Source organism: Staurois parvus, unplaced genomic scaffold, assembly GCF_062004578.1.
Source record: "Staurois parvus isolate SC_StPar_1 unplaced genomic scaffold, SC_StPar_1.0 ptg000207l, whole genome shotgun sequence".
NCBI lineage: Eukaryota > Metazoa > Chordata > Amphibia > Anura > Ranidae > Staurois > Staurois parvus.
Window position 1 is genome coordinate 1652954 of NW_028318003.1, and position 25968 is coordinate 1678921.

General features: G+C 38.6%; 1 protein-coding gene across 3 annotated transcripts in view; it reads left to right on the top strand.

The window, feature by feature from the left end:
• LOC149461216 (serine/threonine-protein kinase SBK2-like) overlaps positions 1–25968 on the top strand; it is a 98521-nt gene that overhangs the window by 59591 nt on the left and 12962 nt on the right. For all 3 annotated transcript variants that reach the window (XM_089678542.1, XM_089678543.1, XM_089678544.1), the window contains exon 2: positions 14707–14887. In XM_089678542.1, coding sequence (XP_089534668.1) covers positions 14713–14887 — 175 coding nt within the window. In that variant the 5' untranslated portion in view covers positions 14707–14712. The remainder of the gene's footprint in view (positions 1–14706; positions 14888–25968) is intronic.

Sequence of the window (25968 nt, forward strand, 5' to 3'; positions counted from 1 at the left end):
CTGAATAAATAAGGTGTATGTATTTAAGAAAACTAGAATCTGTCCCTTTCAGTGGATTAAATTAACCATTTACCCTTGTGAGGATTTACCCCCCTTCTTGACAAGGCTATTTTCTACGTTATGGCTCTGCAGCATTTTAACTGACAATTGCGCGGTCAGGCAATGCTGCACCCAAATGAAATTACATCCTTTTTTTCCCCATAAATAGAAATTTCTTTTTGTGGTATTTGATCACCTGTGCGCTTTTTATTTTTTGCGCTATAAAAAAATGGCCGAAAATTTTGAGAAAAAAACAATATCTTGGACTTTTTGCTATTAAACATGTTCAGTAAAAAAATTTAGAAAATCAAATTTTATCATAAATTTATGCCAAAATGTATTCTGTGATATTTCTTTGCTAAAAAAAAAATCCCAATACGTGTAAATTAATTAGTTTACGTGAAAGTATTAGCATTTACAAATGGCGGTATAGATACTGGGATTTTTTTTTTTGCTACTAGTAATGGGGGTGATCAGAGACTTTTAGTGGGACTATGGGACTGCGGCAGACATTCTGACACTGGGGGGAACTGACTTGGTCTCACTGACATCCCCAGTGACACCAATAGAATGATCAGTGCTAAAAAAAAGCACTGAGACTGTACTAATGGCACTGGGAATGAAGGTGTTAATATGAGGGGGGATCAAAGGGTTAACTATGTATAGGAAGTGTTTTACTAGGGGGTGTGTGCTTCACTGTAAGCACACTGTTCTGGATGGCTGTGCTGTGCTGTGCACAGCCATCCAGAGCAGTGTGCCCAAGCTGACAGGGAGGAAGACTGCTTGTAAACAAAACAGTCTTCCTCCCCGCCGGAGATGCTCAGTAATCACCGGGCACTGCCGGTACCTGGTGATTGAAAGACATGGCTGCGAATGGCGGCACCAGTAGGGCGTGCTCACGGCTCGAGCACTCCCCCTACCCGGAAATGCAAAATCACATGTATATAGATGATTTTGTGCACCTCTGATGCCCTGTAGCAGTATATCTGCTATAGGGCGGTGTGGAAGCAGTTAATAAAGGTATATTATTTGACTATGACGTAGTGATATATAATGCGATAGAGCAGGGTATACAATTTAGTTTACCTGACCCTTGCTCTACCTATATTGTATAAAGTAATATGTATGCAAGAAACTGTCAGCCAGAGGGCATTATGAACTACTTCATGAAGTTTTAAGTGTGTTTTGTTCTTAAAAAAAGGGAGACAGAGGTCAAAGGATTCTCTATTTTTGTGGTCTCCCTGCACCTAAGCCTTTTTCCATTTACTAAATTAGTATGTTATTTTCCACACTGAATTTCCATGTTGTAGTTGATACAAGTGGTAGCAAAGATAAGGACAGCTGCAGGTACTCAAAGGAGCAAGATATTGGCTGAAGAGAACACAATGATCTGGCAAACAGAAGGTGCGGAGACATGGCTTAAATCAGGAAGGTCTTGTCAGGAGCAAATCATTCAAGATTCACCAGACGCAAGATACAAGGTGAGGCTGTCCAAAAGATCAAGCAGGGAGCTGTCCAATATCTTGGGTGGCACAGCAAGAAGAGCTACATCCAAGCACAACAGAGGTTCCAGGTTCAGATCTAGACCCTAACACTCATTGAAATGTAAAACAGAGCTTCAGAACAGCATTTTGATGTTCTGAACGATGCTATGAAGTATAATTTTAAAATATATGTGTTAATTTAATGTAGCAACATTATTGTAACATTGTATTTACTTTGTTTCATTCATATGCAGATCAAAGGAATGAGCTGCATGTGCTGTAAGTTGAAGCAACCTTACAAGTAAAAAAAGTATTTTGTTTTTAAATTTGCTCCATTTTAACCCCTTATTAAAAGTTAATGAAATAATGTCAAACAACAGTGTTCAAATCTTGGTGCTCCTCAAAATCACACGGCGTCTGACACTTGATAAGGTGCAGCTCTCTACAGATCAGGGAATTTAGAAACTGTCAAGAAAAAACACAAGAGGGCACACTCTCCTTATGCATTACCATGAAAACAGTTATTAAAGGATAGATAACCGGGGGCGTATTTACCACAAGGCAACAAGGCACTTGCCTAGGGAGGCATTTTTCAGGGAGTCAGCACCTTCCCCCAGAAGAAGGGATGGAAGAAGGGATACACGCACCATGGGAACCAGGTGGGATCTGAGAGAGGCTGCAGGCTGCTTGATGGTGTATTTAGAGCCTGACTCTCATTCCCAGGGATGCCCGGAGCTATGAAGATGGGTGTCTTTCTCTCTATCATCGGGGGTCAATGTCAGGCTCTCTCCACAGAAGGAGGGGGGTGTTGGTTGGTGTCCGTGGGGGCAAATGATTTTTGTGTTGCTTAGGGCAGTACAAAACCTAAATACACCACTGTTGATCACAAATGGATACTCACAAGGAAACCATAAAAACAGACATAGTGCCAGATCTTTCATTCCCAGACAATGGGGTCCTGTCCCAGCAACTGCCCAGTTGGTTGATTCAGCTCTGAGGAAGGGAGTTCATCTCCTGAAATACATCAGGTATTCCAACTGGGCAGTTGTTGGGACAGGACCCCATTGTCTGGGACTGAAAGATCTGGCTCTGTCTGTTTTTATGGTTTGCTTATGAGTATCCATTTGTGATCTATTCTTTAATAAATCTGTCATCACAGTACTGCATGAGGGGAGTGTGCCCTCTTGTGTTTTTTCTTGACCTTATTAAAAGTTAGTTAAAGGATAAGTTCATCTACCTTTACAGATAATAAACAAATGGCAATTTTTATGCAGGTAAAAAATTGTGCTTCTGCTACTTTTTTTCTTAGGAGCTGGATAGCATTGCACTCACGATCAGCATATTGCGTGTGCAATGTTAGGCTCCTGCAGACTGTCAGTGTAGCTGTCTGCATGTACCTTCAATATGCGCAGCCAGTTTCTTTAGTCCAGAAAGAATCAGAGAACTATGAGGATGCTCGCCAGCGCTCATTGAGAACTAAAAAGCCCTCAGCCACAACTTTTTAAATTGTGACAGTGGGCACGGGGAGAGGATCCCCGGCCCGCTCTCACAGGAGGGGGGGGGTCTAAGGGAGAGCCACAGGAGCTGAAACGTGTTACAAGTTCCTCCTTAAACTTATATTTTAACCCTAATCTGTCCTAAACTCCTCCTTCCTCTTACCCCCTTAGTTATAATGTTTCCACCGTTTTTTTTTGTCAGTTCATATTTAACCTTTCTTTTTTTTGCTATGCTTTTTCATTCATTTTTTTTCGGTTTTGCAAACATTAACAAAAGTGAAAAATAAAAATATTTAAATTAATTTGTAAATATTTTTTGAAAGAGCCAGGGACCTGATGGTGTCACAACTCAATATTACAAGAGCTTCGAGAACATTTTATATTATTAAAGTTTATAATTCCTTGTCAAAGGCCGCCTTCAATTTTATTGGAAGCACATATTACTGTACTACCCAAGCCTTTTGTCTAATTAGCCAATCTTCCTTTTAAATATCGACGCAAACCTGTATGGCAAACAGGGCATTAAATATACAGCTTTGGGCCAGACACACTCAATGCAAGGGCCTTCTCCTGTCTATGGATGTGGAGAAGCCCTTTGAGCACGTGGCCTGGGACTATATGGCTGCAGTGTTGCAGGCAGTGGATTTCCACACTGAAATGCGCAACAGGATCTTGGTTCTTTATGCAAATCCTTCTGCTAGGGTCAAGGTGAATGGATTCTTATCAGACGCCTTATTATTCATAATGGAACAAGACAGGGGTGCCCACTGGCACCTTAGAGGCATTCTTTAGATGCATGTGGTGTGACCTCAATGTCAGAGGATTCCACATAGCTGGCAGAGAGCACAAATTGGTTGCATATGTGGGCAATTTACTGTTCTTTCTTCGGGACCTGCATATCTCGTTACCTAAATTGTTAGAGGCCCTGGAAGAATTTCTCTCGCTATCTATCTTTAAAATTCGCTTTATATAGACAACAATTTCTATTTGCATGAAAACAGGACGCGATTACTTATTTAGGATTAAAACTTCCTGCCAAACCAATACGATTATATGAGCATAACTACGTCCATGTGACAAAACTGCTTCTCAAGGATCTACTGTTGTGGGATCTCAAACCTCTGTCTTACTTTGGAAGGGTGGCAGTGCAGAAGATGAATGTTCTGCCCCATCTTCTTCATGTGATGTACTGTAAATGGTTCTGATTTTTCTTCCTAATTTGTTTTTCTCTAATCTGAGTAAAATGTGCTGATACTTTCTCTGGCAGAATAAGATGCAAAGGATCAGTCTTGCCTAACTTTTTCTGCCAAAGACAAAGGGAGGGATTGGCTACCCTGAGATACAAAAATACTACTGGGACATTCAGTTGGCAAGGATTGAGGACTGGTCGGTTCACTTTGCTTGTAAAGATTGGGTCCAGATACAATAGGCCTTTGTAGATATGCCTTCAGCAAGTATCCTGTGGACTCTCCGGAGTTTCCATTCAGCCACTAAGCATAAAAACTATATGTGTACTGCTTTGATATTATTGCTGAATAAACAGGCCCAACACAGAATTACTGATCCTGGAATCTAAAAATATATACTGTATATAATTTACATAAAATATGAACGAAATTGTCACATGTGTCCAGTCAGTTGGAAAACAATTTGCATGTGTCATTATTGTGTATACTGTATGTTAACTCACCTTGCTGTAGCAGTAGTCTTTCATACAAGCCCTTGGTTTTTCACTCATGACTAGAATGTTCTGAGAACACTTATTCTTTTACATGTCCTAAAGAGATCTTCCTGACTACCAATTTTTGCAAATAAAAAGGAACTGGAAGCAAATTTGCTCTCCATAGATTTCTCTAACATTGGGAGGCATGGAGATGGAACAATATCTTTAGGACATGTGAAAAGGAAATTTTGGTTGAGGCATAACTGACTGATCTTAAAATATTTTCAGTGCAAGACTGACATGTTCAACCTTGAATGAGATGGCAGTCTGATGTATGCCCACCTTCACTTACACTGGGGTGGAATGGTTATTGTAACAGGTGGGGTGGAGGATTTGAATCTGCATTTGGAATAGCTGCAGGCCTTGAAAGACCTTCAGCAAAAACATCTTCATGTCTCTGCTTGGCATGTTGCTGACACACATCTGTGATAGAACACTCAATTCACACCAGGGATAATATGTCAGTTCAGGACAGGCACAAAATATCTTCAAGCTTTGTATCAAGAGGGTGAAAATTCAATTTGTTTAGCTTACCAGTGCAATACTCTCTGAATGGTAGCATTCTCCAGTATTGGACTGGAGTTACCTGAAGAGCTCATAGAGGGATTTAGAAGCTCCATGGAAACACCAAAGGTGCCAAATATGGAATAAAGCTGTAGAAACCCTGCACCACCCCTCAAGAGAAGGCTTGTGATCAAAGACTTTAAAGACGCTGCATGTCTCAAAAATACCCTAGATGATTCAAATAAGATATTACTTTCAAAATTGCATACATTTATGAGACTTAGGGAGGAATTTGTCTCCCAGTGGAGCATATTGGACATCTTTTCTACAGCTTTTGCCTTCTTTAGGATTAACTGTGGGTATAGTGTTCTGACTTACTAGGTAACTATATAACTTACTATGAAGTGCCCAAGTAATGGTGAGTAATACATGAGTTTATCATTAACAACAGAGCTTGCTTAACCACTTCAAGTCTGAACACTTTCACCCCCTTCCTGTCCAAGCCAATTTTCAGCTTTCAGTGCTATCACACTTTGAATGACAATTGCGCGGTCATGCAACACTGCACCCGTATGCATTTTTTAGCATTTTTTTGAGACAGATAAAACTTTATTTTGGTGGTATTTATTCACCACTGTGATTTTATTTTTTTGCTATATAAATGAAAAAGTCCAAACATTTTGGAAAAAAAAGTGTTGTTCTTATAAAATTTTGCAAATAAATAATATTTCTTCAAAAATCTTTGCCAAAATGTATTCAGCTATCTTTTAGTAAAAAAAATAACCCAAATTAGTTTATAACCAAAAATTATCATTTATAAATGGCAACCCGCTTTGTCACTGTTCCCGTCTGGCCGTTTATGTACATGGGCCGGCCGGGAAGTGGTTAAACATCTGGATTACTTTTATGTACAGAAAATGTTGGAACCTCCTCTGCTAGTTCAAAATGTATTATTTAATATAAGCAAAATTTATGTTAGATGCATCTTGAGATAGTTTTTGACTCCTATTGTACATAATTTAAAGATGAATCTGGAACTATTGCTTGAACTTTCAGATATTCCTACACTCAGCTACAAGAATAAAAGAGGGATACTTTTTCATCGAATGTAAACATCTTTTTTCTTAGGTTATATAATAAAAGTATGTTGAAATCCAATTGAAAGACTGGAAAGGACAGTCCCTGCAACTTATCCTTGAGGCAAGCCAATAATAACTTAAGCTCATGTTGAATCAGTTCCACTGATTACAACCTTTTGAACTGTATTCATCAGCCAGTTATCTACCCACGTACATAGTTTTCTCCTAGTCTTAGTGTGTTAATCCTATGTAATAATCTCTGTTCATGGAACAGTGCCAAGTTCCTGTGCAAGACCCAAATAAATCACATCCAGTGTGTTATTAAAACACAGCCAAGATCAAACAATCACTAAAATCCACTTTAGAGCTAATCATCTGATAGAAGTAAATCAGTAATGGTAGGTTCTAAAAAAAAATCTACTTTTACACTAAACTACATTTTTTAATTCACATTTCTGGATATTGTTATATTATTGATATTATTATTTAAAATCATAATACTGTACTAATACTAATACTGTACATTATAGATATTAAAAATAACTAATTTAACTGAAGTGATAGCAAATCAATTATTGTAAACTGGGATGTTGCCCAGGTGAGATTGATATGCTGAAGGTGGAAATATATGAAATGTTGGTGCTTCTGTACCATTTTTGCATTCACCTGTGCAGTATGAAGACATTCAGTGGGTTTCCCCATTGTCCATTGTCACCAAGTGTCAGGACATATCGTCAACGGTTGTTTTGTGCAGGCATTGTCAGCACAAACACTGTCCTTCCAATATTACTAAATTTGCATACTTTTTGAAAGCTGGCAACTCAATGATTTATGGGAGATTTTGGAAACATATATATGTCCGTGTATGAACCAGCGGTAATAGATCGCTGCTCAGTTCTCCGGCATTCTCGGAGAACACAATTCTCCTGCGAATGCAGTTTATGAAGCAGTTCTCAGAACTAAGGGAGAACGGTCTCCAAACGCTAGAGAATGGTCTACAAACTCTGGAAAACGGCTCATTTTACTATAATCTCGCGAGATTACAGTAAAAGATCAGTTTACTAAGCAGAGGTAAATTATCTCTGCTTAGTTTTCGGTCCCTCCGATTCTCCAGCTCTGGGCTGGAGAATCTGGAGGGAGAAAACAGATCTCCAGAGAAGGGCTGACATGATCTCCTGAGTGTCATAAACTGTGAATGACCAGAGAATAGCTGAGATCTGTTGAATCGCAGCTATTCTCTGTGTCATAAACGGACACCTAATATATGAAGAGAGGGACGAGCGCTGGATATGATAGGATTCAAGCTGCTAGCATATAGGTAAACCTCGTATACCCCATTCATCAAAATTCAAATACAAAAAATGCAGCGCTTGAGTGTATAATACAGGGAATTAGCATGAATAACAGATTTAAATGTTCATATTTCAACATGCACCAGATTCCACATTCTTAAATTGTTAAAACAATAATCAGATGAGTAATGAAGATCTATCCGTCTAATCAAGGTGCATATAGTGATGGTGATGCTAAAATCATAAGTTCTGTGATGTATCCAAAGAAATCCGTGACTTCCGTGATAGGGGAATGACTGTATAATGCACTAACCAGATAGCGCAAGTACATGCGCATTGGAGTATAATGACCTACTCCTGGTCACAGCCAGATGGTCCTCAGCGTGAAGCCCTCAAGGACACCAGTGCACCACTCTTGCCGTCTCCTACCACCAGGGGGGGTGCGCCTCTTTACAGTAACACGAAATCACTTTGTATCCTCTATCGCCAGGATTGGTGTACTTTCTTATCAGGAGATCATCTCAGGGGCTCAGCAATAAGACCCAAAAGAAAGAAATCTTGATAGTGTAGTATTTTATTCAAAGGTAAAAAAGTAAGTAATACACTTACATGGTAATGTCCAAAAAGCTGATGCATAGAATCCAAAAAGATGGCCGACAGTCAGATGCATGAAACCAGTGGATAATAAATGGTGTGAGAGGTGTCCTTATCACTAACGCGTTTCGTGGCAATGGCACATTATCAAAGGGAATGTGCCTCTCAACCATGGTCCCTTATATATAGAGGACCTCTTAATTGTGAAAAGACGCATTTCCGCGTTATTTTAGCGCTACTGCGCATGCGCGAGGCTAAGACGCCCGCGCATGCGCAATGCAAGCCTCCCGCGTCATCGCGGATAACCCGCGCATGCGCAGATCGTATCCGGCGGCCATTTTATAGAAGACCAAGACTGCAGAGCCAGAGAAAGGGATCCACAGCCCAGATAAAAGAAGGGGTTGTGATGGGAGAGAACACACCTAGCACAATTGACAATGCCAGGAGATCTCAGCATAATAACAATCAATTGGGGATAGTGAGGAGGAGATAACTATATCAAGCAAAGGGATAAACCATGCCAAGTGCTGGTTGCAAATACTGAATCTTGGTGTGGTAGAACTACAAGTACCAGCCCCCTATATTCATGCAAAGATGCCAGGGGCCATCATTATAGATTATTAAAAGTTACACACAACACCAGAAATTCCATAAAAGGAAAGTTAAAATCGACAATAATTAAAAACACGATTACACACAGCCAATGCAATGCGCAAAATATAAAAAATATATAATAAGCGAACAGTCATATAGATAATGATAATCATATGATCTAATTATTACTGATGATCATAGACATAATATAAATGGTCATGAAACATAATGAAAATTAAAAATGAAATGAAATAAAACCACAATATCAAAATAGCCCCTAGGATATTCCCTAGGAAACTATGATTAAAACAAAAGCAACCCCATATGGATCACTGGGGGCGTTAATCCCTAACCTTGTGGGACATATCCACGTCAAAATTCGTGTACCAGTGGTAAAATGGATAATTAGGATAATTTGGATGACAACCAGTGCGAATAGTGTGTATTGAACAGAAAAGGAAGAATAAGCCCATCATCCAGCTGATTGGTGGAAGAGGGGGGGGGGGAGGGAGAAGCCCCTCGAGGTAAGATAATGATGTTATAAAACCATAGTTTCCCCCGGAAACCCTAAAGATACATCAATGTCGATAATATGTACATACTGGATATTTGTTGAGATGAAGCAAGGACAACCCAAAAGGAATTACCTGGTATCCAAGAAACAATTTATGTCCACATCAATATTTAACCCATGTGGGGCAAGTGTTCTTAATAAAAAAATCCATTTAGTTTCAAGTTTTGAAACTACTCTTAACTTGTTTACTCCTCTCCAGTGTTTATGTATTGTGTCAATTCCTATAAATCTCAAGCCATGTGCGTTCTTATTATGCGCTTGGCGGAAATGCAAGGAAAGTGAATGTTCCTTGAACCCCTTGTTAATATTCTTAAGGTGCTCCCTCAATCTGTCACGAAGTCTCCTAATAGTCCGTCCCACGTATTGCTTACCGCATGTACACTCCAATAGGTATACAACATGGGTACTATTGCACGTGATGGTAGATTGAATTTCATATGTTTTACCAGTTGTGTTGGAGTTAAATGTGGTTACTGGATATTTATGAATTCCATTATTAGTGCATAGCATGCATTTGTTACAGGGGAAGAACCCTTTCCGGTTGAAGAAAAAGGAAAGTTGTTTTGGTGGGTTAACAATGTTGGGGGCCAAGGTGTTTCTCAGAGGTGGTGCCCTACGGTAAGTGATTTCGGGGGCTTCCGGTAAATGACTCCCTAGCACCGGATCATCTTTAAGAATTCTCCAGTTCTTTCTGATAATGCTAGCTACATCCCTAAATTGAGTAGAAAAGTCAGTGATAAAAGGGCAGTATCTCTCAGTGTTAGTCTTTTGCTTAGTAATGATAAGACTATCTCTATTCATGCCCCCCACCTTGTCCCTCTCAACCTCGAGCATATTGGCGTTATAGCCTTTTTCAACGAATCTCCGTTTAAGGATCTCAGATTGGAGGACATAGTCCTCTTTTTTGTCACAATTTCTGTAGATCCGAAGAAACTGTCCCCTTGGTATGTTGCTCAACCATCTCGGATGATGACAACTATCTTTAGGGATAAAGCTATTCCTGTCTGATGATTTAAAATAACTCCTGGACAAAATTTTCGGGCCCTCAATGTATAATGTCAGGTCAAGAAAATTGATTTCCTGATTACTATATTGAAAGGTAAGTTTAATATTCATATCATTGAGATTCAATGTAGTAAAGAAGTTGTTCAAGGTAAATTCATCCCCTTCCCATAGGAGTAAAATATCGTCGATGTACCGACGGTAAAACAATAATTGTGGCCACTCTCTGGAATAGATGAGATCCTCCTCCCATCTTGCCATAAATAAATTGGCAAGACTCGGGGCAAACTTCGCACCCATGGCAACTCCAGTGATTTGTAAGTAAAATTTGTTACTAAACCAAAAGTAGTTGTGGTTCATGGTGTAGTCAAGAAGTTCTAGCAGAAATGCCTTTTGTAAGGTTGGTATATCGTTAGCTGTATTAAGATAATATTCAGCAGCGGCTAGTCCATCATCATGGTTAATGTTGCTGTACAAAGCCGCAACACCTAAGTTGAGTCAATGGAGTGGAGATGGGGTGGAGTGGAGATGGGGAAGCTGAAATTAAAATGGTTTGATTAAAACATTTTTGGTGGTAATTAAGGGGTTTAAATGGCTCCTGAGGGTTACAATAGCTCCTTTAAACTATCCTGGACCTGTTTTTGTGCAAAAATTGTACCCTCATTAGTTATACAGATGGTATCCTGGAAAGAGGTCCACAAAGACTTACTGATAAGTTATAAATACTGCAGTTAAAATAGGTGCACTGTCCCTTTCAGATATAATCAAAACCAATCAGCATGAAAAATCTAAATGTCAGGCGAACCACAAGTGCCAAAGACTGATTCAGATCCAGTGCTTCAAATTGATTTCTCTGCAAAATAGAACACTGAGCCATGGATAGGTGTGTAAGTTTACTTTGGATATTAAAAATAAATCAAATAGCATTTTTGATTTGAGGCACTCAGATGCAGTGTAGTTTTGCTTTATTCGTCTGGAATTCTTTCCAAGATACCACCTGAATGGTTTTCACTAGAGATGAGCGAATCGAACTTGGTGAAGTGGAATTCGTTTCGAATATTAGGAAAAATTCGATTCGCACCGAATCCGAATTTTAGCAAACTTCGGACGCACGAATCGAATTTTCCCCGATCAGCCGGCAAAAAGTGTCACTGCAGAGAGCTCCGCTATTTCTGACAGTTCTCTGACAGTTCCTTCACATTTACAGCGGTTGAAACATTGTATCTATTTGTTTCCATTTAGGATACAGATGTTTTTATTCGGAAATAAATAGATACAATGTTTCAACCGCTGTAAATGTGAAGGAACTGTCAGAGAACTGTCAGAAATAGCGGAGCTCTCTGCAGATACACTTTTTGCTGTACTGGAATTCTTCTTCTTTTCATTCTTCTTCTTCTTTTCATTCTTCTTCTTCTTTTCATTCTTCTTTTCATTCTTCTTCTTCTTCTTCTTTTCATTCTTCTTCTTTTCATTCTTCTTCTTCTTCTTTTCATTCTTCTTCTTCTTCTTTTCATTCTTCTTTTCATTCTTCTTCTTCTTCTTTTCATTCTTCTTCTTCTTCTTTTCATTCTTCTTTTCATTCTTCTTCTTTTCATTCTTCTTCTTCTTCTTTTCATTCTTCTTTTCATTCTTCTTCTTCTTCTTTTCATTCTTCTTCTTCTTTTCATTCTTCTTCTTCTTCTTTTCATTCTTCTTTTCATTCTTCTTCTTCTTTTCATTCTTCTTCTTCTTCTTTTCATTCTTCTTTTCATTCTTCTTCTTTTTCTTTTCATTCTTCTTCTTCTTTTCATTCTTCTTTTCATTCTTCTCATTCTTCTTTTCATTCTTCTTTTCATTCTTCTTCTCATTCTTCTTTTCATTCTTCTTCTTCTTTTCATTCTTCTTCTTTTCATTCTTCTTCTTCTTTTCATTCTTCTTCTTCTTCTTTTCATTCTTCTTTTCATTCTTCTTCTTCTTCTTTTCATTCTTCTTTTCATTCTTCTTCTTCTTCTTCTTTTCATTCTTCTTTTCATTCTTCTTCTTCTTCTTTTCATTCTTCTTCTTCTTCTTCTTTTCATTCTTCTTCTTCTTTTCATTCTTCTTTTCATTCTTCTTCTTCTTCTTTTCATTCTTCTTCTTCTTCTTCTTTTCATTCTTCTTTTCATTCTTCTTCTTCTTCTTTTCATTCTTCTTCTTCTTCTTTTCATTCTTCTTTTCATTCTTCTTTTCATTCTTCTTCTTCTTCTTTTCATTCTTCTTCTTTTCATTCTTCTTTTCATTCTTCTCATTCTTATTTTCATTCTTCTTTTCATTCTTCTTCTCATTCTTCTTTTCATTCTTCTTCTTCTTTTCATTCTTCTTCTTTTCATTCTTCTTCTTCTTCTTTTCATTCTTCTTCTTCTTCTTTTCATTCTTCTTTTCATTCTTCTTCTTCTTCTTCTTTTCATTCTTCTTCTTCTTCTTTTCATTCTTCTTTTCATTCTTCTTTTCATTCTTCTTCTTCTTCTTTTCATTCTTCTTCTTCTTCTTTTCATTCTTCTTTTCATTCTTCTCATTCTTCTTTTCATTCTTCTTTTCATTCTTCTTCTCATTCTTCTTTTCATTCTTCTTCTTCTTTTCATTCTTCTTCTTCTTCTTTTCATTCTTCTTCTTCTTCTTTTCATTCTTCTTTTCATTCTTCTTCTTCTTCTTTTCATTCTTCTTCTTCTTCTTTTCATTCTTCTTTTCATTCTTCTTCTTCTCCTTCTTCTTCTTGTTCTTCTTCTTCTTCGTCATGCCCCGTGACTGCCCAAATGAGTGAAGTGTGTGGTGATTCTAAGATCAACGGCACTCATCTGCATGTCATACTGACTGACAGTATTATTTCTCTTCCCCAGCAGACTCCAAGGGCATTTAAATTAAAGGTACAGTGTTCTGCACTAATATAAAGGCTCTCTGAAGCCTAGAAACCCTTTTAATAAGTTAAATTCGCAGCGAATAAATTCGCATCGAATCGAATTTCTCCCGCAAATTCGGCGAATCAGCCGAATCGAATTTTTGAATAATTCGCTCATCTCTAGTTTTCACTATAATCAGTGGGGACTGAAAAATATGCTGCATACTTCTGTTCAACAAAAAATAAAATAAAATAAAATGTAATAGTGATAGTACACATAATGATTACATAAAAAGGTAAAACAAAAATATTAAGAATACTGTAGGATCTATTTATCAAAGATTCATTGGGCAATTCATCCCAAGATTCACCAGGATTCATGCTCGTGCTGCTGATGGATGAATTTTGTTAAATAGAATGTTGCTGAGGCAAATGTCATCAAATATGTAAAGTACAATAGAGGCAATAAATAGAAGATTTAGAGTAAATGTGTAAAATCAAATTGTTTCCAAAAAATTTGGAAAAGTTGGGCAAATTGCCTAACAGCCTAACAACGATATAACCACAAATAAAAATCAACTGCAATAAACATAATTAAAAAAACCCACACCCTCTAAATAAAGAAAATAAAGGATAGAAGTTTTCAAGCATATTTAACTTTAGGTATGGCAATTTTTACCCATGGAAGCTGGCCAAGCTACTGCAGTGATCCCCACTAGTTTCTGGGTCTTGTACCAATCAGCAATCCTTCTGCATAATGAACACAGGAAGTGCTCGCTTAGCATAGGAACCATTCAGGGAATACTTTGCATTTTCTCAATGAATGCAACTTGTCCTCCGATTGGATTAAGTGGAGACTGTGACATCACTGCCACAATCTCTTCCAATCAGAAAACACTTTGTTTTAATTCAGGGAGAATTTGGTGTTCCCTAAATGGCCTCCATGCAGAGTGAGGAACTTCCTGTGTTCACAATGCAGTGGGGCAGCTGATCGGCACGGCTTGGTGCTGTAATAGCTGTGTCTAATATAGTGATTTACAGCTTTTATAGGGATTTCACAGTTACGACACATACATACTAACATTGGTCCAAGCTGTACCAATGTAATCATGTACAAATTGTCACATCTAAACTTCAGCTTTAATTTCACTATGGTATAATTTTGACGATGATGAAATCTTTAATATCACGGCAAAATCAATTTCTCCATAATAACTGAGCTCATCTCTGGCCAGAAACAGTTAAGTGCATAAGACGAACGTACAGGCATAGACAATGAAGCATAGCTGAAGTACTCATGAGAAAGACAAGCTGAAATGGGCAATATGAAGGCACCACAAAGTTTGATTACCAGTCTTGAGTGCTTGAGGTAATTGTTCATGCTTTCTGCATTTATGAACAGTTAATTATAACTTTTTAAACTTTGTAAATGAAAAACAATTTTTCTTTTTTTTTCTTTTTTTTTAATTAGGACAAGATGTCAGTCATGGACTCAAATATCGGTTTGACAGCAGCTAGCATGCTTGAAGAGATGATGGAAATCACTGGTCAAAACTTGGTTAGAATGGAAGCTGATGATCATTACAAATTCATCAAACAGCTTGGAAAAGGGAAATATGGCCAAGTAACCTTAGTTATCCATCGCCAAAGAGGTAATAACAAGTCACGTATAATTACAGATATTCATAACGGGAGACTTGTCAATAGCTAAATTAAATTCACTTGATTTTTCCACTAGATCAGTGTGATATACACAGAATTATCCACCTTAGGCATTCAAACATTCATAATTCATATATGGTTCTTTGCATACTTGACAAGGTGACCCCATAGGTAGATTTAACCCCATCTTTTATTATGGGGACAAGGATAACATTTTTAATTTTTTTTATCCCTTCCTCTGTCAATGACAAGGTCAAAAGGACAAATTGTGAGTGTGAATCTTCCTACTGGAAAAACAGCAATAAACACTTTCAAGGGATACATCCAAGAGGGACTGGGGACTTCAATACTTGTTAATACAGAGTCATAAAAGGTAGAATGACAATTATTCAACATGCTCACTGGGTCTGGCTAGGCGGCTCTCTGCAACCAGAGATACCCTCCAATGAGCACCCAGAAATGTCACTCAGTGCTTAAACCAAAAGAGGGGCACCAGACCAAATTCTGTTTTATCTGGAACTCCTTTTGGATTAGGCTCTGAACAATAAAAACTTGACTGGGGTTATAGCACTTCAAAACAAAAAATTGGCTTTAGATATAATAATATTAGCCCTGATCACTGTAATAATGGCACTGGTGATGTCAGTGGCAGTTAGTTCCCCCCAACATCAGCTAGTGTCAGACTGACCACCGCAGTGTTGTGAATGCTGAAACATTTACACAAACCAATCAATATACACTTTTTGGGATTTTCTTTTTTTACCAAAGACATGTAGCAGAATACATTTTGGCTAAAATGTATTAAGAGACTTGATTTTTTTATGGGATATGTTAAAGAAGAAAGTAAAAACTTTTTTTTTTAAGATTTTCGGTCTATTTTCTATTATGTAATAAAAAATAAAAAACCCAGAGGTAATCAAATACCACCAAAAGAAAGCTCTATTTGTGTGGAAAAAAATATGAGATATATGAGATCCATAACCACATTGCTAAATATATAATAACAGAAGTATAAAAATTCTCTCAATAAAGTACAGTATCTCGTGAAGTACATATAGACATGACCAGGGGTGGACTGACAACTCATGGGGCCCCCGGGCAATAGGGGATCATGGGGCCCCTATGTCCCCTATGTCCTCACCCACACTCAAAACCACACCCAAAAAAGCCTATGAAAGGTACTAGGGGCATCTCATGGGGCCCCCTACTGACCCTGGGCCCTCGGGCAGTGCCCGGGTGCCCGAATGGTCAGTCCGCCCCTGGACATGACAGGAATCTAAGCAACAAAACATAAATGATAAAGTCCTAATAAATATCCTCTCTTGGGTAAACAACAGTCTGTGTATTCAAATACAGAAACTTCACTGCTGTGTACCAACACCCTTAAGAAGTGGCTGCTCAGCTTCCAATCAGACCCATAACCTCATATACGTCTTACTCACTTAGTGGAAAAATTTCCTCACACTGGCTCCTGTTCTTCCTTCTTTCTCATCAAAGGACGCTGCATAGGTTCTCCTCATCAGTCACAAAAGCTCTAAAGTAGATGATAGAGAAAAGCGACCACCAATAGTGTAGTAGTAAAAAATGTTTTATTATGATAAAAGAATACCAGAACACATAGAGATAAATGAAACTCACTCACAGAGTTCTGTGTGCCTACAAGTCCTGGCCAGGAGCGGACTGATCATTTGGAAACTCGGGCACTGCCCGAGGGCCCGGGGTCAGTAGGGGGCCACATGAAATGCCCCTGGTACCTTTTTCATAGGCTTTTTTGAGTTTGAGAAAGGACACAGGGGCCCCATGATCCCCTATTGCCTGGAGGCCCCATGAGTTGTCAGTCCATCCCTGGTCCTGGCTGTCAGCTTGTAGTTTTCAATGAACTACCACAGCACTGTGGAGCACCGTGGTAGTTCATTGAATCTTCATGTCAGTATATGTGCTTGCTTGTACATCCCGTACGGCAAGCAGACATTCTGACAGGTCTGCAGGAGTCCTGCATGGCATCAGCGATCTACTGCTTGCTGGTGCAATGCTTTTAAGGCATCTTTGGACAAAAATAATAATCACACATTTTTTTACCTGGAAAAAAAATGTGCATTTATTATTTTTGTTCAAAAGGTGAACTTACCCTTTAAGTAATTTTCTAGCAAAAAAATACTGATTTGTATATGTAAACACAAGTGTCAGAAAAGTCTCATGCTTACAGGTTTCCAGACAATGCTGTTTTTATTTAAAATTCGATTTTGCCAAATCTGTCCTTACAGTCATCAAATGAATTTTGCATTAATATAGCAAATACTAAGAAGAATGTGCACGATGTATTGTGATGTGTAAGAGAACACCTTTATTTTCTGTATATAAAAATACACAAAATAATTGCTGAAATTATTTAAAAGCTAGTCTTAACTAACATTGTAAATATGTGTGGAGTTTCACTAACAAGATGTATTTAGTGGAGATGTCATGTTGTCTACATGCCACTATCATGCATGGCTTTCACAAATTAGAAAGACTAATGGATTCCAAGCACGCACTTACTTCTGTCTACTGCTGTGCTCTACATGAACCTAAGATCAGTTTGCAGTGCACCAACTCCATTCCTGTCACCAGAATTCCTCTGCATTTCACAGTCTCTGTGCAGTTCCATCTGCGTGGCGTTAGATTCATGGCGAAAGCAAGATAGTAGCATATGTTGGAAAATATTTCAGCAGTTTTGATACATCAAGAGTAGTATATGTATGGTACTTTTTTAACACCTTACTAATTCTATCTGTTGCCTTTCTTAACACAGTGGCTCTTTCCTCAGTGTGATCCTACAAAGCAGCTTGAAGTATAGAGCCATATTTATACAGCGTAATATGAAATGCTCACTCTGATTAAATTACACTCTGACATGTAGAAGCAGGTCCTAATTTGTGTAAAGGTCTCACAGGTCAGGGTTTAGAGCCAGCAGGGGTGGTTTATGGGATAACTGCACTTTTAAAATACATTAGCCCTTTTAATAACACATATCAAGGGGCACAGAACAATATATAAATATAACCTTAGATCTCTACCTTTTTATTTCTCTGGTTTGAGAGCTGCAATCAAAGGCTCTGATGAGTGTAAATCATTGCTCTGCTTACATGCTATCTGTTTGCAGTCTGTACTTATTGACAAGGCAATGTAGGAAGACACACGTCTACTAATCAGGACAGAGGACAACATGGAAGGCAACCTGCTCCACTAATGTGTTTATTTCATTATCTTCAGTATCAGGAGGCATACATGATAACTTTTTTTTTCAGTACTCTGCTTTTGAATTTATTGAATAAATATATTAGAAATTTCGATAAGAGGGAAACTTCTGCATATGCTTGGTTTGCCCTGCCCAGTCCTTATCCCCATGCTGTCAGATGTGCTTGCAGCTCCCTCTCTATCCTTAAATGTATGCTCTATATACACTCACTGGCCACTTTATTAGGTACACCTGTTCAATTGCTTGATAACACAAATTGCTAATCAGCCAATCACATGGCAGCTGCTCAATGTATTTAGGCATCTAGACGTGGTGAAGACAACTTGCTAAAGTTCAAACCGAGCATCACAATGGGGAAGAAAGGGGATTTAAGTGACTTTCAACGTGGCATGGTTGTTGGTGCCAGACAGGCTGGTTTGAGTATTTAAAAAACTGCTGATCTGCTAGGATTTTTTTGCACAACCATCTCTAGGGTTTTGCAGAGAATGGTCCGAAAAAGTGAGAATATCCAGTGAACGGCAGTTGTGTGGATGAATATCCTTGTTGATGTCAGAGGTAAGAGGAGAATGGGCAGACTGGTTTGAGATGATAGAAAAGCAACTCATGTCAATATGGACTAAAATCTCTGAGGAATGTTTCAACACCTTGCTGAATCTAGGTCATGAAGAATTAAGGCAGTTCTAAAGGCAAAAGGGGGTCCAACCCGGTACTAGGAAGGTGTACCCAATAATGTGGCCAGAGAGTGTATATTACTGCTGGCCAATGCAGACTACCAGCATGCTGAATATTAAATTAAAAAATTACAAAAAAAAAATTTTTGGACCTACAATGGCAGGTTTGAAGCTACATGGAAAGGAAAGAAAGAGGTAAAATGTTATATCTGAAAAATGGCTTGCTGTCCTGTCCATGAATATATTAAAAGAGATAATGAGGCTAATTCACTAAAGGAAAATAGGCTGTTAAATTTCCAAGGGGGATATTAATTTTTTAAGGGAATTTTCCCTTAGCTAAGTGAATGTGGCGAAAATGCACTTTGCAAAGAATACTTAATGTGTCACGGTAGGGGCTCAGGCTTGGAGACCAGTAGTTATAGCAGGTGAGAGGCTCCCAGCAGCCAGCAGGATAAGTATACAAGCAAATCACCCTGGAGGATGATGTGGGCTCATTCAAGGTGTGGGGATCTAAGCACTAACCGGTATTCACTAGAGCTTCTGATAGTGGATATGGGTTTTGTTGCATGTTAGTAGCAGGTCACAGTCGTCAGGATTGCCCCACCAGGAGAGTGAGTAATCTGGGGTAGATTAGCAGATACAGCAGGTAGGGATCAAGAAGCATAGCTAGTAAACAAGTCAAAGGTCAGTAACAAGTGGTTGCAGGTTGGAATCAAGCAGAAGCATAGTCTGGGAACAAGCCAAAGGTTGGTAACAAGTGGATGCAGGTTGGGATCAAGCTGAGTCAAGAAATAAGCAAAAAGTTGATTACGAGTGCTTAGGGCGTCAAGAGCCAGATACTGACTGGAAAGAGCACAATTATCTGGCAAACAGGAAGTGCAAAGGCATGGCTTATATAAGAATTTCATGGGAGGAGCAAAGAGATCAAGGTTCACCAGAAGCAAGGTACAAGGCGATATTGTCCAGGGAGGTGCACAGTATCTCAGGTGGCTCAGCAAGAAGAGATACTGACAGACACAGCAAAGGTTTCAGGTTCAGATCCAAATCCTGGCTGTACTCCCCTCCTCCCAGGACGCTCCCTGGACATTTTAGGGCCAGGTTTGTGAGTAATCCTCTGGTGAAATTCTTTTGTTAATCTAGGGGCATGAACGTTCTCAGGTTCCCAATAATTTTATCTGGCCCATACCCTTCCCATTGAGCCAGATATTGTAATTTGTTCATAAAGACCCTGTAATCAAGAATTTTCTCAACCACAAATTGTTTCTTCACCCTGTACCTCAACAGGTAGTGCAGGTGGAAAAATTCTTCCAGAAAAAGGATTTTCATGAAATGGTTTGAGTATTGACACATGAAAAACAGGGTAAATCTTCATATTTTCAGGAATTTTTCAGCAAAAGGTGATCAGGCTGATTTGAGCAGAGATCTGAAAAGGTTTCATAAAATTTTGACCCAGCATAGCATATGGAACATGAACTTCAAATTTTTGGTAGATAATCGAACTTTGTCACCCACATAAAAAGTAGGGAGTAATCTGCAATGTCTGTCAGCTGCCTTCTTGTAATATTCCAGAGCCTCCTTCAAAGTATCAATCAGTTTCTCCTGAATCTCCTGTAATATAGTTAATCTGTTGGTAACAGCAGGAACCGGAATAGAGTTAGTGAAATCATGAATAAATACTAGATGATACCTGGCGTTTAAGCAAAATTAAATTAACAAAACATCAAAGGAACTGCTCTAAGTTTGACTAGACCTCTCAGTCTGACCATTAGACTGAGGATGTTACACCTAAAGCTGGGCAAAAGCTTTTTCTAATATTTTAAGTAAACTGTACTCCTCTGTCAACCCCCACATCATCAGGAATTCCATGTAGTTTAAAGACTTCTCAAACCATCATCTCTGTAGTTTGTTCAGCAGAGGGTTCTCCCTTAACAGGTATAAAATAAACCATCTTAGTGAGATAGTCGACAGCTTTCATGATAACGGTCATCTCTTTCGAGGGAGGAAGATTAACTATGAAGTCCGTAGAAATAGACCCATGGTCTCAATGGAACAGGGAGTAGTTGGAGCATCCCTAAAGGAGATGTTCAGGGTGTCTTACTGCTTGCAGAGGTCAGACACAAGGTCACATAGTTTTTGGCACATTTTGTGTAAGCAAGCCACCAAAAGGAACACGATAAAAGTTCTTCCTTCTTAGAAACCCCAAAATGCCCAGCAAGTTTAGAGTCATCCACCAAACTGAGGGCGTCTATCTGAACCAATTTAGATACATAGAACCTTTATGCTTGAGTCTAAAAGCCATTCTTGTACCCAAGGTTATTGTCCTTAGGAGAATGATTGAGAAGTCTGTGTTTCCCATACTCCTCTTTGAGGAGACTCAAGAATATCTTGGAGTTTGTGGCCCTAGGAAGTTTTCGTTAGACAAGACTGTACATTCAGAGTTGCCTTCCTGGAGTGGTTCAGACAACATCCTCGTAAGAGATCAGCCTTACCATTCCTTGACCCAGGTTGATGTAAGAAGATAGAATTGAACCTGGAAAATAATAGAGACCAACATGCTTCTCTAAAAGGCAATCTTTTGGCAGAACAAACTATTTTCATTTTTTTTTATCAGTGAGAACAGTTACAAGATGATTAGCCCTTTCCAGCATATAGCTTCATTCAGAAAAGGCTTCCTTATTTGCCAGCAGCTCTTTATTCCCAATGTTATAATTCCTTTCGGCTGAAAACCTTAATTGAGAGAAATAAGCACAAGTATGCAATTGCACAACTTTTCTCCTTTTTGTTGAAAAAGGATAGCTCCCACGGCAGAGTCTGAAGCATCCACTTCCACGATAAAAGGAAGTTCAGGATTGAGATGCACCAATATTGGTGCAGCAGTGAAAAGAGTCTTTAACTTACTAAAGACAGTGTGTGCCTCAGGTGACCACACCAAGTACATCCCTTTCTTTGTCAGCTGAGTAATTGGTGCTATCACATTTTCTGTGGAAGTTAGTAAATCCAACAAATTGTATTTCTTTAACATTGCTATGGGCAGGCCAGTCAACCACTTCTTTGATATTCTTGGGATCCATGCTCACACTTCTGTAGAAGTAATATATCCCAAGAACAGGATCTGGGTTCGTTAACACTCACATTTTTCCAGTTTGATGTAAAGTCGATTCTTCCTTAATCTTTCTGTAATCAATGCACGGATGCAAGGTGAAGCCCCTTTTGTAACAAAGAACAGGGCTGCCCCTACAGGAGACATTGAGTATCCCTCTAAATTCTGATCAAGCCACTGTTTCAGCACTTTTTCAGTTTCTGAAAGATTGAAAAGGCAAATAAAAGGTATGTCTGCCCCTGGGAGCGTACAATGGAACAAATACAGACAGCAAGGAGGTAATAGATCGGCATTCTTTTTATTACAGATATCCTGAAACTCAATGTATTGAGGAGGCAGGTTACCATATAACTGGGTAGCTACCACATCAACTTGTAATTCCTTAATTGGTGAAGAACTTGTGCAACAAGTTTTCTACAATGTTCCGCAATAGGGTTGTAAAATTTATAGTGCTTTCAAGTTAATGAAGGGATTAGGGGTAGAAAACCAAAGAATGGCCAGGATCACTGAAAATTTGGGTGATGTAATCAGCTGAAAGCTGATCCTCTCATGACTGAAAGCCTCAAATTGGAGTACCAGAGGAACTGTTTCTTGGGTAACAGGTCCTGACGATAATGGTGAACCATCAACCATCTCCATATCAAAAGGGGCAGAGTTATTTCTTGTTTGGATGTTATTTTTGTGGGCAAATTCTATGTCCATAATGTTCCCCCAGCCCCTGAATCTAGCATAGCAGAGGAAGGAATTTCACATCCCTTGGTAATAAGTTTAATAGGGATTACAAATTCCTTCAATCATGTGCAAGGAAAATTTAAAAAAATGCAGTTTTGCTTGTACATGATTGAATGATTATAATCATTCAATTATTATCATTCAATGATTATAATTGAATGATTATAATCATAAGGTGAAGCTCTGCTGATAATTATCAGCAGAGCTTCACCTTATTTACTAACTAAAGGAAATTGCCTTGCATAGTGAACAGCCTAAAACAACCCCAATGAGTTTTAAATTCAGTTATACTTTTGAGATGAGGACCATTAAGTTGCTAAGTATCCTATACTATTTTTTATTAAAAGGGCTCTAGTGCTAGGTATCATTTTGTATATGTGCCTCAGTCCTAAGACAAGTGCTTTTTGGAAGTCTTCCAGGATGATGTGCCACTGACTACCCCAATGATTGTTTTTCTTTTGGAAATTGAGAGTTTTCCTTGTTCCTTTAAAAAGGATAGTTTACAGCATGAAGGAAGCTCAAGTCACCAAAACTGTGAATTGAACTATACAGTCGATGTTTATAACATTCTGTCATTTAATGTTTAATGACAATTTTAAAAAGGCCTAACAAAGTGGGCTGAATTCTATAAATACAATGCAGATGTTATTCTTCAACCTCTAGGTTTTTTTTCTGTAGTTGGCAGTAATTTACGAAGACCATAAAAGGTGGTACAATGCAGGTTCTACATGTTGTTGCAATCTTTTCCATTGTATCAGAAGGTATGAATCCTCGACTGCTGTTAAAGAAGGTTAAGTGTAATTTCACTCTCGTGTTGAAAAAATAGGCAATTGTGTTTGGGTGATTTATGTAAAGTGCAAGGATTTTACCAAACTTTGGTGCAAACCTTTTTTTCTGTTTTGAAGTATTAGCTGTTTTCTTCACCATGTCCTCTCCAGAGTGATTCATGAGTGGAAGGATCTGGTTTGTTAAAACCACCTGGTGAAATCTATATTGCACACTTGGGGAGTTCCTCAGTATCTCACCAATACTGAAATTCCTATTGCAGGGGGTGCCTTAAATTTGACTTGCATCTTAAAGCAGGTATCTGAGAAAATCAGTGAGGCAGTCATACATGTATATAAATATGACAAATATATGCAGCGCTAAAGGATGTAAATAATAATGATACAAAGATATAAAATCAATCATAAAAAATTGTGAGCGCTAATGGAGCGCATATATAGTGATGAGGTGATAAAAAACATTTGATGATGACCTATCAAAATGTAACGGAATCAAAATAGGCAAACAATGTGACAGGAGTGAATTAGTTCATTCGAATAAACATAAACATATAGCAGATCCAGGGAAAACAATGATCGGTGTTCCGTGCAGCTGAGCTTCAGTGACGAGGACCAGTAAACTTATGCACTTACCAGAAGCGCATAAATAATGAGCATGTGTATGATATATCCTTTAAGGGGTCATCTGTGTCTAAGCAGGGGCTGCGGGGTCATCAGGCATAACATGGATACACAGGATGGTACTGCTTAAACACACTCTGCTCATATCACCTCCAAAGACAGCTTCAAGACATCAGCCAGTATATAGCTCCAGATACAGGGATTTCCACCTTAAGGGGACTCGTAAACAATGAGCCAAAGACAGATGGATGCCAGTAGGGTAGTATTTTATTAAAATATAGGCAGAAATCCAGCAAAGGGATGAGCCTACCCAGGACGCCAAAACGTAACTAACCGCCCGTGTATGCGCGAGCACGCGCCGTAATGGGCCAATGCGCATGACGAGCCAGGAGGAGGGAAACATGTAATCCCTCTAGGTACCAGCTGTGCGAGGTAAAATGGCTGAGCATAAACTTCCATCTATAAACTGCAACAGTTAAAAGTGATGTAAAAATATGTTATTATTAAAATAATGAGGCCAGTTGGCTTAGATTGATTGTAGCCATTTAGCTTTCATTTGTAAGCAGGAGTTCTGTATTTTAAACATTTGCAGCTGGTATAAATCAAATTATTCATTAAAATAATATAGTAGGCATAACATAGCTGTATCTTATGAACAAACCCGGTTAGTCAACTTGACATTTTCCGAGTCTATTTCAGATGTATTTCTACTTCAAGAAAAGCAATGTCAGCCTAAAGAACAGCTCAAATCTAATTGGAGAGCTGAATATTGTCGTAAGAATATGAACTGATAAAATCTCCAAATATTGCCTTCCTCTGGATCAACTGTGGGTATAGGATTATAATTTTTTTCAGCCAAACTATGTAACTATGTAACAACCATTTACACTTTTATTTCTTTTCTTTTACCAAAGTTTTTTTTAGGTTTTATAAAATAATATACAGTACAAAGAAGAGTTAAGTTGGCCAAACATTCCAAAGGTTTCAAATTCATTTGGTTCAGCAGGGACAAGCCGAGATTTTAGATTCATGTATGGGAAAGCTGAATGTACCCAAGTTGATCCATTAATATACTGGGGCACAACCAGAATGTTGGATATTTTACATGTGATTACTGTCGGCGGCTATAGCTGCTATCAGTGATCACTGTGTTCTGCAGATGAAGAAGGCTCCCCAGACACCCCTGTTAGCAGAACACAGTAGTGCTGTGGGAAACATTTCCTCATCGACACTGACTGTGTTGATGGGGGAAGCAAGTGATTTTCTTTCCTTCCACCCACGGGAACGGAGGTCTGCATAGGTACATTCAAATGTACTAAATGATTTGGATTTGGACAGAAGATTTGGATTTAGTCCTAGTGGACATGGAAAAAAATAAACATACATACTCGCCTCCAGGCTACAGTTGTCTCCCGCAGGCTGGAACTCCAAGAACTGAATGATCATATGACTGCTGATCTTTCAGTTCTTGGTCTGCTTAGAGAGGAGAACAGTGACTTTTAGTCATTGCTCTCTGCTGTGCCCCTCCAGCACTGAGTGCTGGGCTGAGGAGCGGAAGGGTACAACTGGATTTGGCTGAGAGCTAAAGCCAGCTGTCAATCAGAGAGTTGGGTGGATGCCAACAATATGGTCTCCCTCTTTCCAAAGCCTGGAATGGTTCTGTAAAGTAAGGTGACAGAGAGCTTTAGCTGATTCTGGGTCACAGGAGAGAAAGGTCAAAAGTAAGTGTAATCTTTTAGTAAGATTTCTGGTAAACCTTTGTTTGAACTCCGTAAAATTGAGGGAGGGTTGTGTCCATGATATTGCTGTTTTTTATGTAGCTAGTAATGTAAAAGTAGCTAAAGCTGCCCAAACGTCAACAAGGATTATAATTTTCTATTTAAAAGAACCTCCCATGGGTTTCATAGGAGACTGCAATGCAGAA